Genomic DNA, 14,952 nt, shown 5'->3' with positions numbered 1-14,952 from the left:
AACATTCATTGAGGTTAATGTTATCGTACCGGTGACGGTCACGATCTCACGGGGACTAGCCTTTGCTACCGGATCTCCCATACAAACAGAGATCAAGCAGACGTCCAGAACCGGAGTTAACAATGTGATACCGATGAGGATTTCACAGTTTCATTATTACGGTCCCTTTTTCATCAAATATCCGGCTTCACTGGAGATAACACAGACATTCAGTTTTAGAGAATGTTATCGTACCGATGAGGATCACGTTTTCACGTTGCCGGACCTTTGTCACTGGTTCTACGGTACAAACTGAGATCAATAAGACGATCAGAATCAGGGTATGAACCCTTTTTCATGAATTATCACAATATCGTCATTACGATTCTTTTTCATCGAATCTCCGGCTTAACCGGATATCGTACAGGCGATCAGCATTGAGGTTAATATTAGATTTCCTCTGGTTCACGTTGTCACTATGACGGACCTTTGTTTGTACCGGGGATGGTTACCGGAGATCCGGTACAGTCGGAGATCACTCAGACCACGGGTGGCCAATCTTTTGTTTTACCTGAAAAAAAAAAAAAAAAAAAAAAAAAAAAAAAAAAAAAAATTATCATTTATGAACGTAACTATGCCTATATTTATGCATGTATTTAATTCTAACTATGTATAAATATGGATAAATATCCATACAACATCGTGTTCAAATAGAATTAAATTAATTATGCCTATATTTATGCATGTATTTAATTCTAACTATGTATAAATATGGATAAATATCCATACAACATCGTGTTCAAATAGAATTAAATTAATTATGCCTATATTTATGCATGTATTTAATTCTAACTATGTATAAATATGGATAAATATCCATACAACATCGTGTTCAAATAGAATTAAATTAATTATGCCTATATTTATGCATATTCAATCCTAACTGTCTAAATATGGCTAAATATCCATACAACATAGTGTTCAAATAGAAATACATTAATTATGCCTATATTTATGCATAGTCAATTCTAACTATGTCTAGATATGGATAAATATCCATACAACATAGTGTTCATATAGAAATAAATTTCCACCCAGTGGCAAATGCGCCAACAGTGTCACATTTCATGAATACAAGTGTCGCACTATACCCCAGAAGATAATACATTAAATAACTTGTCTTTAAAATGGCTTTTTAAGAGTATACAGCTGATCCCAGCCTGTGAATAGGATCGCTAACCAAAGTTCAAGGAACATCCAGACTTATGTCCCCTTTGTGTTACAGAAGGTTCGCCTGCATGGTTCCCATCAGGATGATGATGATTCTCTCTGGCCTGCAAAGAGAGGCTCTCCACCCTTGGGTATCGAAGTTGGGAAGGAATGCTCCATCTAGAGGTCCCTATCTCCTCGGAGTGTCCTCTCTAAGGTTGGACAACGACCCCATGGACGGGCAGGTATGTGGGGATGAGTTTTGAGCCTTCAGCTTTGCAATTACCTACGTCACCGACCTAGGACCATTTAAGGATCCTAATGTTCATGTTACCCTGCATAAACTGTGACGGCTAAAAGCAACACATTCTAAGGAAATCCAAGGGGCTATGACGAGCTCTAAGGTATGGTGGTGAGTCAGTGCCGTTCAGGAACTCGGATATAGGTGGTACCATAAATCTGGAGGGCATAGACGTCCTCCCTCTGGGGGACCTAGATTTTACTCCCAGGTACTAGAATTCCCATTCAACGGATTCGTTCGATTGAAAGAGATTGCCTTGGTTAGCTTAGACAAGGTACCGAAGGTAACGGTATTATTTCCTAAAGGGCAGGCCCGATCTGTCTGGACCAGGATGTTGTCAGCCTGGGGGGTACGATAATTCCAGGCTCTGCCCTTCCAGTTCGACCTACACGTTTGTTGGTCTGATCGGGTCAGTTGTGGGAAGTACGTTCTGTCTGAGACCTCTATCAGACAGGAATTGATAGTCGGTTTCCCACTCGTCATCACAGCCTTCCTCTGGTTCGACGCTTTTGTATCTGACCCCCCATCATCAGGTGGTCTACCTCACTGATTCCCCAGGTACACAGCCCAACTCCGTTGGGATGTTTTGCCTGCATGCAGCCCTAGATCCGAACCCTCAGGCTCCTTTCATGGACACCAGAGAGGAAGCTACAGGAGTAGAAGACAGTCCCGACATCAAGGCGGACCTAGGAAAAGGGGGCTCGGAGAAGGGAAGGACCTAGATTCACTCCCTCACAACGCGGTGGTCCTGGTAGAGGGAAGACTTTACCACTTTCGTGACCATTGGACTCGGTCTGTGGGATCATAGCATAGTCTCTAACGGTTTGAGATGAAAATGGCCTCAAGGTCCTCCTCCTCCGCCAGTGACCTTCTCCCAGAAATACACTCCCGTCCTGAAAGAGTACACCACAGGGTTACTCAAGAAAAGCAATCAAACGACTATCTCTTAGGTATGGACCTTACTTCCCCGTGGGACCGTCACCACCTCTGTCGATCTTACCGACCGCTATTAGCTTGCGCCTATAGCTCGAAACTTCTCTTCTTATCTGGGTTTCCACCTAAGCAGGAAAGCCTTTGTGTTCAAGACATGCCCTTCGGCCTCAACATTGATCCCAGGATATTCACGAAACTGGGAGAGGCAGTGTTAGAACAACTCAGGAACCAAGAGATACAGATCATTGCTTATCTGGCTTGTTGGCTCATTTGGGCCCGGCCGGCCATAGAAGGCAACAGAGCTACGAAGGAATTTCTTCGATCGCTCGACAACCTGTGATTTCGGGTCAATCTCCATAAGTCTCGCCTGCGACCATCAGGCCACTTAGAATGGTTAGCCATTCAGTGGGACCTTTCGAAGCACACGTTGTCTCTCCCTTCCAAAAGTAAGAGGAATAGGTTCCAAGATCAAGAATTTCTCAAGCACAAACAGGTGTCCAAAGAGCCTAGAAAGTATCCTCGGCCTTTCCCAATTCACTTCAGTAACAGATCTCCTAATAAAAGCCAAACTCAAGACATCAATCGGTTTTGGAGAAAGAGAGCTACAGTACCTATAAGAAGACAAGGTCTCGAAGATCCCCTCTGTCGGGAAAATGAGACTACGCCCATGGTCCGAACCGAAGAACCTCTCCAAAGCGGTTCCTCTACAATTCCCACCTCCACAAGTGACATTCCATTCAGCCGTGTCTCTAAGTGGATGGGGGGATTTCTCCGAACATCAGATGTTTCAGGTTCTTGGTCACTAGCCATGAAACAGTCCCATATCAATGTTCTCGAAGCCATGGCAGTGTTCTTGACCCTGAAGAGAGAGACTCCTCCGAGGTCGACCCACATCAGAGTAGTGTCAGACAGCACAGACGAGGTACACTACGGAAACAGGGGAGGATCCAAGTCACCCAACCTGAATCAGATCCTGGTCACTTTCTTCGCCTGGGCAACAGAAAAGAACTGGTTCCTGTCAGCACCTCACCTAGCGGGAGGCCAGGATGTGAGAACGGGCTCACTATCCAGGACGAGTTCCCTGGAGTCAGAATTTCACTCCGGTGGATACTCAGGTTCGTTCCAGGCATCCAGGTAGATCTATTCACATCTCAGATCAATCACAAACTTCCTTGTTATGTGACCCCAATCCTGGACCCTCGGGCTCATGCCATGGACGCATTACCCCGGGATTGGAACCATTAGAGGAAGATTTCCCTATCTCTCCCAGTGAATCTTCTAAAAACTTTAACACCGACTGCGCTCCTTCCGGGGCGCAGTGGTTTTAGTACCACCTCACTGCCCAAGAACAGTTGGTTTCCTCTCCTCCTCGAGTGGAAACTCCGTCCCATCCGGATTCCGTTCCTCAAACTGACCCGAGTATTCCAAACTCACTGTGTCAGATTACTCAAGGATGTCCAAAACCCTAACTTTGTGGACTACAGGAAGTTGGCAGCTCGTAGAGACTCGAACATTGAACCAGAAAACGATTTCTTCATCGAATCAGACAAAAGGGACTCGACAATTCGCCAATATGATTCGGCCGTTAACCCCCAAAATAGGTGGTCCCCTTGGAAAGTTATTTCTCTTCTCCAAGATACTTTTCTATGTCCGGTCACCACTCTCAGGGCCTTTTTAGCCACGACTGCTACCCGATCGTCTGGCCCCTTGTTTATCAGGGAACAAGGAGGTACCATTCCCATACGTGGTATTAGGCTATAGATCCTATACTTCGTTTGACAAGCCAATCCGGGATCATTTCCCCCAGAAGATGGACTTTGATGACCTTATAAAGTTCACGGGTTGGGAATCTCCTATGGTCTTCAAACGCCACTATCTAATGAACTTACAGGCTCTTAAATATCCAACAGTTGCAGCTGGGAGCCGTATCTCTCCCCAGTGATCTTTTGTTCTTCCTTTCATCCATCTCTTTTCTTCTCCCTCCTACCCGCCACTCGCACCACGACGCCGCTTCCTTGGTGGTTCGTTAGCCCTAAGTTTATTACATATTAGGTTATGTTTGTAACTATTATTGATTACCGTTGTTACAGGGTTGGGATATTCTTAGCCATGTCAGTTTTGTAGCATGTTTCCTCTGATACTCGGAGGCTTCCCTGTTATCATGTTTGTTTACCTTAATTATTTATGATTTTCTTTACATGGTGTTGTTTCTCTCCCCTCATTAAATTAGTTATTGTTGGGCTTGGAAGGCATTCTCTGGTACATTTTCACCCGGCGCCACAGATCGACCCAGAAAAGGGATTTTGACGAAGGAAAAATCTATTTCTGGGGAGAGACCTGTGGCGCCCGGTGAAACCCTTCCCCCTTTATTTTACACGATCCCACCCTTTCCTTTCCAAGCCGTCATGACCATTACAGAAGGATGTTGTTCAGATGGCGCTCGCGTCGTGGCGTGGGTGGTGCGGCGATGGGGGTGTGTCTAGGGCCGTTGTATCGGCCCATCCCTTTGACGAAGGAATTAACTAAATGGAAGACAACCTGTGAATAGTGGTTTTCACGCGCCTTTGCTTTATACACGACACCCAAAAGGTGCTCGCGCGAGGGTTGTAACCTCAGCATTCCATGCTTTTATCTTTCTCTGGTATAATTGGAAGGTTTTATCAGAAAAGACATACATACAAGAAGGACTTTTCACCGGGCGCCACAGGTCTCTCCCCAGAAATAGATTTTTCCTTCGTCAAAATCCCTTTTTTCCTTATTTCCTTTCCTCACTGGGCTACTTTCCCTGTTGAGGCCCCTGGGCTTATAGCATCCTGCTTTTCCAACTAGGGTTGTAGCTTAGCATTTAATAATAATAATAATAATGATCGGGGAGCTGAGTGCACTCTCTACATTGGGAAAGTAATGGTCTATTGAATTTGATTGTACTTACACACTACACTGTTGGTGAAAACCTGCCGGCGTTCTGGTATGCTAACAAGCTGAGAGTACTTTCTGCCACCTTCACCCCATCCTCCAACAGCGATGGTGGTCTTTAGGCCTGGAAACTCCTTTTTCAAGTTGATGAAGCGCTCAAACCCCTTGTTATCTATGTCTGCCTGTAAGAGTGGGTTAAGACCTTCAGTATTTTTCAAATCAACAAAAAAGAAAACAAAATACAGTACCCTACAGTAAATTCAGTAGAACATGTCAGATTACTATAGAAAATTAGTTCTAACATGAAGCAAAAATATGTTGAAATATCCTCCCTTAATTATTGAATGAATGTGTTTATGACACAAGAGTTAAAAAGACAAGCGTCAGGGTACTTTTTGTTACTTGGTACAGTACTTTGATGTAATTGAGAATATCTATACATAACAGAAGTAAAATCTATGTTCAGCTGGTAATCAACCAGCATCAAATTTATAGAAAAACAGTTCCTTTGAAATAAAAAATGAATGTCAATATTACAATAACCGTCAAATATCCCTACAACAGAACTGCTATGCAGTGAGGGAACTCTTCTCTCTTGAATAAAGAGAGAAGAATCAATCAAGGCATGTTTTCTAGGTGGATCTATTTAACAGGAGTTAGACACCAAAACCAGTCTCTAATATCCCCTAGGTGGTAAATACCTATGAATGGTTAGCATTTATTCTATAAGGAGCTACAATAAAATTAAGAAGGTCCTCCTGCCAGGGTAATTTAGATCTTCCATTTCCTAATGGATAGCAAAATTTAATTTTGGATTATTAGTCATGCTATCCAAACTAGCTTGCCACCTATTTCCAATGTAAGAGGGAAATTCTTGCATAAGATCACCAAATGGAGTTTTCATATTCAGACAATTATCTAATCTCATGCCTTTTTAGCTAACCTATTAACTCTCTCGTTTCCATCAACCCCAACATGGGCTGGTATCTAAAATAAATTGATCTTGCTTGAGGGTAAACTCGGGCACACTACAGTATTCTATTTAATTTCTCTTACTCTTTTTTTATTGTTTTTATAGTTTATATGGGAAATATTTATTTCAATGTTGTTACTGTTCTTAAAATATTTTATTTTTCCTTGTTTCCTTTCCTCACCGGGCTATTTTCCTTGTTGGAGCTCTTGGGCTTATAGCATTCTGCTTTTCCAACTAGGGTTGTAGCTTACCAAGTAGTAATAATAATAATAATAATAATAATAATAATAATAATAAGAATACTGTAATGCCAACTCACCCAAGGATCAAGTATGAGAACCTCCCAGGTGACATTCGACACACCACAGAACGAGTAAATGAGGTGCGTACACAGGTCTCCGGGGATATCGCTGACATTGTACGACCCTTCACCAGGTCTGTAGATTCCCCAACTCTCGTAATAACAGACACGTCTCCCTGGTTTCTCTGTCACAAACGTCTCAAATTCCTCACTGAATGGTGTGAAATTCCAAGGGGCTGATGGGTAAAAAACAGTGTAGTTTTAATCAATACTGTACCAGGATCTAGACACTAAACAATAAATGACAGGAATGGCCATGACTTGGCTCATGAGCACTTTGCAATTCTCTGTCATTATGTTGGTAGTTCCTTTTTACTTCATTATAGAATGTGACTGAAATACTCATGCTTTATAGTATTTAATAGGTATGAAATAAAAGTCCTTTAAATTAAAGCATAAGTTCAATATTCAGTGTGAAAAATCAAGAGATCAAATGATATATGTAATACAAGATTTGTGTTGGAATGCTTCTTCATTACTTCACCTCGGATAATGAAAGAAAAGAAGGATTACCAAAATATTTGCATTTGCTAGAGCCAAACGAAATTACTTTGTTAAATACAGGTGGAATCATTTAAACAATTAGGAACTATAATCTATATTACAGGACCTTTAGAATCTGAGTTTAATGAAAGATTGAAAAAAAGCAAATCAGACAATGGCTAGTTTAAATAAAATTTGGAAATCAAATCCCCTGAAATTACATATAAAAATCAGGCTATATGTCAGTTTAGTGACATCAGTGTTACTGTATGGATGAGTCATAGTATGACAATGAAACAATATCCAATAGATTTAGTAGATTTGAGAACAAAGCCCTCAGAAGAACATTGAGAGTTAAATGGCAGGCCAGGATTAGAAATGAAACTATAAGACAGATTACTCGAGTGCCATATGTGGATGAGTTCATAGTGAGGGGTAGATGAAGATGGTTTGGGCATGCTCTTCACTTCCCAAGAGAGATTAGTTCATTAAACTTTCAAATGGGCTCCAGAAATCACTATTAGAGTTGGAAGACCCAGGCCTACATGACTGAGGACTATGAAGCATGAACTAGATGATGAATGGCGAAGTATTGATTTAAAAGCTCAAGATAAAGACGACTGGCGAAATCTAACCGAGGCCCTTTGTGTCAATAGACGTAGAAGGAGATGATGATGATGAAGAAATGCAATAACATTATAGATGGGAGCATGTTATTTTCGCTGTTTTACTCAGAATGTAGGAAAGGATTTATTTTACTGATAGCAACTCCATGAAGAGGAGGAGAGGATCTATTGCAGTTGGGAGGTTATTGTTTAATGAGAAAAAATTGGAAAAGAAAATATAAAGGTTATCAAATTACATATTTTACTTAATAAAAGCTAATCTAACTTCACCTCGTACATTTAGCAACAAACTTTTAATAAAATTTAAAAGTATTCTAAATAAACATTTCGTACAAAATTCCAAGCCAATTCCTACAAATTCGTACTTGAATAATATGACCGGATATAAAAACATCTTTGGTTATCAGAACAACAAAAAAAGGTAAGTTTGCAATGCCATTAATGAATTTATTTTCAAAATAGAATTAGCCATCCACTCCTATGGGATTTTATATAAGAAAAGGCAATTTGGATTTGAATTAATCTAAAGAATTTTGGCGTTGGGGCTAGGGCTGCTATTCAGTGTATAGGTGCAAATGTGAAAAACCCCTAAGTTAAATTATGAAGTCAATGTTCAGAGGGTGGATAGCAAGATGGAAGAAAAGAAGAATGAACAGAAGACTAAAGCGTGAAAGGTGGACAATAAAGAATGAACACGACTAAAAGTGGAAGGTGGAATAAAGGAGACTAAACAGAAGACTAAAATGTAAATGGTGGAGGAAAAGAAGAATGAACAGAAGACAAAAAAGTGACTATAGCTAGGGGACTAAGGGACGCTAAATCAATGCATTGATTGCCTTAGACCGTATTAATCGTGAGGCTCTTGTTTTTAAACTCAAACAGTTGGGATGGGTGGGCCTTTTCATAGCATCATTATTGAATTTTTAACTGATAGATCACAAAGAGTTGTTGCTGATGGGCACCATAGCGAGCATAGAATGTGATATCTGGTGTTCCTCAGGGTAGTGTTCTTGAGCCTATTACATTCCATACTGAATACATATAACATGTGGTTTGGCCTAGAAAAGAAGCTCGTCTGCTATAAAAACTGTGAAAAAGGTCACACTTTAAATATGCCAGATACGTTCATACGTTAAGTTGGTCCACCCAAGAAGTGCTTTCATTGTGTAATTAGTGTATCATCATTTGTTTAGTCAATTCTATCCATACGTAGTAAAACCAACTGGAAATTTACACTGCCATTACCATCATCATCACACTCATAATGACCTTGTAGGTTTAGTTGTTGCCCATGAATAGCAGAGGCAGGGGAAAGTGACAATGGCCTAGAAACTGACCATATATACATATGATCATTGCACAAGACCCATCTCCATCCAAGCATGGATTAAGAAGGGCCAGGCAATTGCTGCCAATGTCAGCTGGTAGACCTATAGGCTCTTCCAAAACTCCCATCCTTAGCTCACATGGATAGTGAGGTTGCAGATACTACAAGAAATTATCAAGTTTGAGCAGGTCTTGAACCCTGATCCAGCAGTTCGCGAGGCAGGGACGTATTTCTTACCCATGAATACCAACTCTGGTGAAGGAATGGGATTATAGTCAAGGCTATATTGCAGAAAACTAAGGTCATCGAGGGGGGGGGGGGCATTCAGGAACGTCTATCTATAGTCTAAAGATAATTCAGTGACATCAAATAAGTAAGCTCTGGATCCAATTACTGCAAATTGTATCCGAAATTCATGCAGCTTGAAATGACAATTCAGCATTTTAATTAATTCTTCGAAAGCTAAACCTTACTAAAGATATGAGAATGTAGGGCACGGAAATGTAATATCCTTTCAAGCTTTGCTTGTATTTTTATCTGAGCAGATAAGACAAGGAATAAAATCTCACCGATTACCAAGATTAGATAGCCTAAATCCTGATCATCAATGACCTCATTAAATTAAAAAAACATTTATCAGAAAAGGAATTACTTCCTTTATTTTATCTGATCCATAATGTTAATGAAAGATGAATATGGTTTTTAATACCATATAGTTATAATACTTCTCAAATGTCACAAAGTTCTTAAAATTTTTTTACAATGAATTCACATTGTAATGAATAATGTTGGGAGTTAGTAGGTCATTTCTTGTCATCATTATTGAATTTTTAAGTAATGGATTGCAACAAGTTGTTGATGGACACCATAGTAAGTATAGGAATGTTATGATATCTGGTGTTCCTCAGGGTAGTGTTCTTGGCCCATTACTTTTCATACTACAGTATATACACATGACATGTGGTTTGACCTAGAAAACAAGCTTGTTGCATATGCAGATGATACAACACTCTTTGCATCAATTCCATCTCCTAAATGTACACCTGGGGTTGCTCAATCCCTTAATAGTGATCTAGCTAAAATTAGTGCATGGTGCAAATTATGGGGCATGAAGATGAATCCTAACAAAACTCACTGTATGATTGTAAGTAGATCAAGGACAGTAGCTCCTCAACATTCAGATCTCAGCATTGATAATGCTTCTTTAACTCTGTATGACTCTTTTAAGATTTTAGGTGTGATTCTTGACAGCAAATTTACTTTTGAGAAACATATTTGGTCCATGTCTTCTTCAATTGCACAAAAAATTGGCTTATTGACAAAGTCTTTTAAGATATTCGGTGATCAATCTATTGTAAAGAAGTGTTTTAATTTTTTAATTCTGCTTTGTTTACAGTAATGTTCTCCTGTCTGATCTTCAGCTGCTGATTCTCATCTTAATTTGTTGGACAGGAACTTACGGTCTATTAAATTGCTTATTCCTGATCTCGATATTAATTTCTGGTACCGGTGTTCAATTAGTTCGGTATGTATGTTGCACAAGATTTTTCATAATTCTGATCACCATTTATATTAAGATCTTTCTGGACAGATCCATCCTGTTTGTAGTTAATTCTAATAGTAAGGCCTTCTCCATCAATACTACACAGTATTCTAGAAGTTTTATTCCAACTTGCAGCTAATATTTTTAAGTTGAACAGGCTGACATAAGCCTTTTTATAGTTTATATATGAAATATATGTTTTGATGTTAATGTTTTTTTTAAATATTTTACTTGTTCATTACTTCTCATATCATTTATTTATTTCCATATTTCCTTTCCTCACTTGGCTATTTTTCCCTGTTGATACCCTTGTGCATAAAGAATAGTATAAAATCCCTATGCTATTTCTACTTTGTTCTTAAATGATCAACTTTATTTCACTGAGGCCTAGGAGACCGTTCAGCATCAAGGTGAGACTGAAAGAAAAGGAAGTGGGAATGTAGGTGAAGTAGATGGCTAACAAGTGGGTAAAGTTAGGGAACAAAGGCACCCTACAAACACACTCAAGTAATAGGATCACATCACATTAGTCCACAGTATGAAAAATGACAATGGTTCCTGTTACCTGTATTTCGTACGATTAGGATGTTTTCATGATCTTTTCTCTTCGATATTATTTGCTTTTAAATAAATTCAAAGAAAATCCACTTACAGGTTTCACTTAACATAATCATGACATGCTATGCATATATATTTTAATTCAAACCTTCCCAGCCTTGCAGAATTTGTAGTGAGGGTAGTCTATCAGAAAAAATACCGAATGAAATAGAATGACCTTCACGAAAATGTTTTTTTTATATCATTTGTCTCGTGTGCGTTCTAAAATACAACCCTAATGAGACTAAATGTACGGCATTGAACGTACAGAGACTGTACTGAATATTTACCCTGTAGTTTTAGATTTTATCTAAATTAATCTATTTCTCCTAAAAAGATCGAGCACTAGATAACTGAATACAAAGATGAAAAATTCCAAGTATAGGAATCCACAAATGGGCCTGACGAGTTATGAATATAAATAGATTCAGAAGAAAAATAACTAAAAGCAATAATCAAAAAGGACACTATCATCATTTACCAGGTAGAATATTTTAACAGAATAATTATACTACAGTACTGTATATTGTAGTGTATACAATAAGACCAAGATAGCCAAGCATTTTCTTAATGTGCAAATACAGAGAGACATCTCACAAGAATTTACATTAATGAAAGACCTTTTTATTTGGCTTACCTTCGCTGATATGGGACTCTGCTCGGCAAAAAGACACGAGAAGTCCGAGAAGAATTACTATAGCTCGTCTTGACATTATCTGTAGAAAATATCAGCAAATAATCACTTCAAGTACTTTAGTCACCAGACGCATATAATGATGTACAAAACTATCAACTGTAATATACCTAGACATAAGCAATATGGATGCAACACAATGTTTTCAATAACTAATTCTAAAAATGATTTGCTACTATCCTTTGTTACTCTCGGTTAAATTTTCATATTGGCATGTTTATTTAGTTAGATCTGCTACTTACAAATGATGGTATTCCTAGGGTATTTGAAGGGGGATTAGGTTGTTTCAAATCTCACTATTTTCACAAAAATTCATCTTTGCTTATAATTAAAGTTGTCTTTTCTATTTCTTTTTTTAGTTAAAGAAGACAAGAAGAGATGATTAATGCATATCACAAGTCGAGGAAAAAATTATATTCAAGATTTATGGACTTCCAAATTTCAGTGTTTATCCTGGGATCTGTAGTAATAAACATTAAAAATCAATAAATACTTAAGAATGCTACCTATGGAGTGTGCAACTGAACATTCCAAAATGGGCCACATACTGTAGTGGCTTTTAAAAATAAGAAGAAAAAAGGTATAGCTTACTGTTTAATACAGGTGCTTCTAATGGCTAGCAATAGGAGAATAAGCAGAATACTGTAGTTACTTACCATAACGTAAAAGGTAAGATTATTGTAATCTTATCAGTTTTGAGATTATCTTTACAGGCTACAAGTCAGTGACCAATTATCTTGAAGAAGGCCAAATTGTCAACATCATTTCTGGTCATAAGAGCAGCAGTCCTAAAAGTCTGAATCCAGCCTAAAATAATAATTTTTAAGTAGCTATAAGGACAATGGCATAAAGCCAAATACGACAGAAACTAGGGTTAAGCTTAGTTTTTCAATGATGCATATACCGGGTAAGTATGATTTTTACACTGAATTGTTCAGTTTATACAAGCATGAAATTTGATATATGTTTTTTTATAGGACACTTTCGGCTAGAAACAAAAATCCCCAATATGGCAGCCTTTGCAGCATTTCAAAATGATTGCCAATTATAAATTATAAATCATTGAAATTGTCAGTTTTTTCATTTTATTTTGGAGTAATTTTCATCTATTCATTTCATTTAGACTGTTCTTTAGTCCATAGGATGATTTGATGCTTTAATATTAGATTTTTACGTGCAAGCTATCATGAAGAAGCAGAAAATGCTTGCTGTCACGCATACATTTGTAAATTAAAATACTCCAAGAAAAGGGTTGCGGTGGCCTATTGGAAACGTACCAGCCTGGCGATCGCCAGACTGTGATGTGAGTCCTACTCAAGCTCGATAGTTTTTTGTAGTGTCTGCAACCTCACCATCCTTGTGAGCAAAGGGTGGGGGTTTGGAGCCTATAGGTCTACCTGCTGAGTCATCTGCAACCATTACCTGGCCTTCCCTGGTCCTCAGCATATAGACCTATAGGAAATAATGCAGACACCTTAGTGACCAGATTTCTGAATAATTTGTCTACACAGAACTCCCCTACTGCTTTGTCAACCAACAGTTATCTATAATTTGTCAACACTGAACTCCCCTCTTGCTTTGTCAAGCAGCTGAGCAACAGCTTGTGGAATTTTACCCATATTTTCAGGAAAAATATTGAATTTTCTTCCTCTTTTATTTGCAACAATTGGTTGAACTTTCTTCAACAGGGCAAGACCCTTGAATTTTTCCCCATAACGTGAAAGAGAATCAATGTTAATATGCCATTGAACTTTGCAGGCAAGAAGCTTTTGGAAATCATCAAAAGGTTTTCCTTTAATCCGAGATAAACATAAATTGGTTTCTCTACTATATTTGGGAAGCAGTGTTCCACTTGTCAATTTTGACTTGATGTGTTGCCTCCAAGTACGGAGAGGATGGTTTTATGAATTTAGGGATATATTCTGGTGCTTGGGTCAGGGAGGCCGTTCAGCACCCAAGTACAACTGAAAGAAAACCCAGCATTTGCCCTATATAGTAAAAGCTAGAATAGGTTGGATAGCAATAAAGATTAAAAGAAGCTTGAACAGAGATGAAGTAAAAGGATATACAGTAAAGTAAGTGCAGATAGAGACTAAAAGAACACTGCAAAGACCATTAAGTCATGTGTAAAATGCATAGCATGGGGTACACTTACGACACAGTCTCTCTATGGATTTCCAAGTCGAGTTGTTGTATCCTTAGACCTCTTTCTTAAGAAATTGTTTAATAGTTGCTCCTTTTTCAATTTGAAACCAGATGTTGAATTGAAAATCATGATTGGAGTTGATGGCAATTTTTCCTTACCTTTAATGATCTCATCCTATTTGTAAATTACTATTAATTAATTTAGAATTCAAAACTCACCATTGGAAGAGAAAGGTACGCCACTTCTGTTACTCTCAAGAAGCCTCGACAGACCTTGGTAAGTACCTATATCGTGTTATCTTAAAGGTAAAATATTCATGACATTCAAAGTTAATTTCTAAATTTGTAGCAACTATCTACCGTGGGAATTATTTTGAAATAAGTTTCATCATAAAATTGATTGATAGAGAACTGCAAAACAAGTTGTAGCTAGCTTAGGACTTACCTACAGACTATTAAAATATTGATGAGATAGTGTTGATTGCCCTGCGCTAGGGTGTTGAAATTTGGTAATCTTGGGTATAATTTAAGATTAGTAATTGTGGTAAAAAGTGGAGGGTCTAGATCTCAAAAATTGACTTTTTATTGTGTTGCTTTATCTCATGTATCGTTTATTTGGCAAATTAGTGGTGCTCATTCAGGACAACATAATTTACACATCTTACAGACTGATAGTAACGATAGGTTGGAATAACGCCAGGTTGCAGGTGATAGTAGGTAATATAGGTAAAAATTTCAAGTACTGTATTATACACGAAACTGCTTAGTAGTCATTTTCAGGTATGGATGTTTTCAAAATATCTTATTCCTTGCTGACTGCAAAATGCCATTGTCATTTTCCAAGACAGGCCCTAAACTTGGTATG

At 38.4% G+C, this 14,952-nt stretch overlaps 1 protein-coding gene across 3 annotated transcripts in view; it reads right to left on the bottom strand.

Annotated features, from left to right (window-relative positions):
• LOC137629401 (endochitinase-like) overlaps positions 1–12,664 on the bottom strand; it is a 36,449-nt gene extending 23,785 nt beyond the window's left edge. Inside the window, exons 1-4 of one of the 3 annotated variants that reach the window (XM_068360645.1) lie at positions 12,599–12,664; positions 11,886–11,964; positions 6,631–6,848; positions 5,355–5,520 (exon numbers count right to left, since the gene is read on the bottom strand). In XM_068360645.1, the coding sequence (XP_068216746.1) occupies positions 5,355–5,520; positions 6,631–6,848; positions 11,886–11,964; positions 12,599–12,601 (466 nt within the window). In that variant the 5' untranslated portion in view covers positions 12,602–12,664. The other 2 variants (XM_068360657.1, XM_068360648.1) reach the window with 2 other exon arrangements.
• Between the last annotated feature and the right edge of the window lie 2,288 nt (positions 12,665–14,952).

This window comes from Palaemon carinicauda, chromosome 2 (genome assembly GCF_036898095.1).
Source record: "Palaemon carinicauda isolate YSFRI2023 chromosome 2, ASM3689809v2, whole genome shotgun sequence".
NCBI lineage: Eukaryota > Metazoa > Arthropoda > Malacostraca > Decapoda > Palaemonidae > Palaemon > Palaemon carinicauda.
The sequence above is the reverse complement of the archived record's forward strand: the minus strand, read 5'-3'. Positions and strand labels throughout refer to the sequence as shown.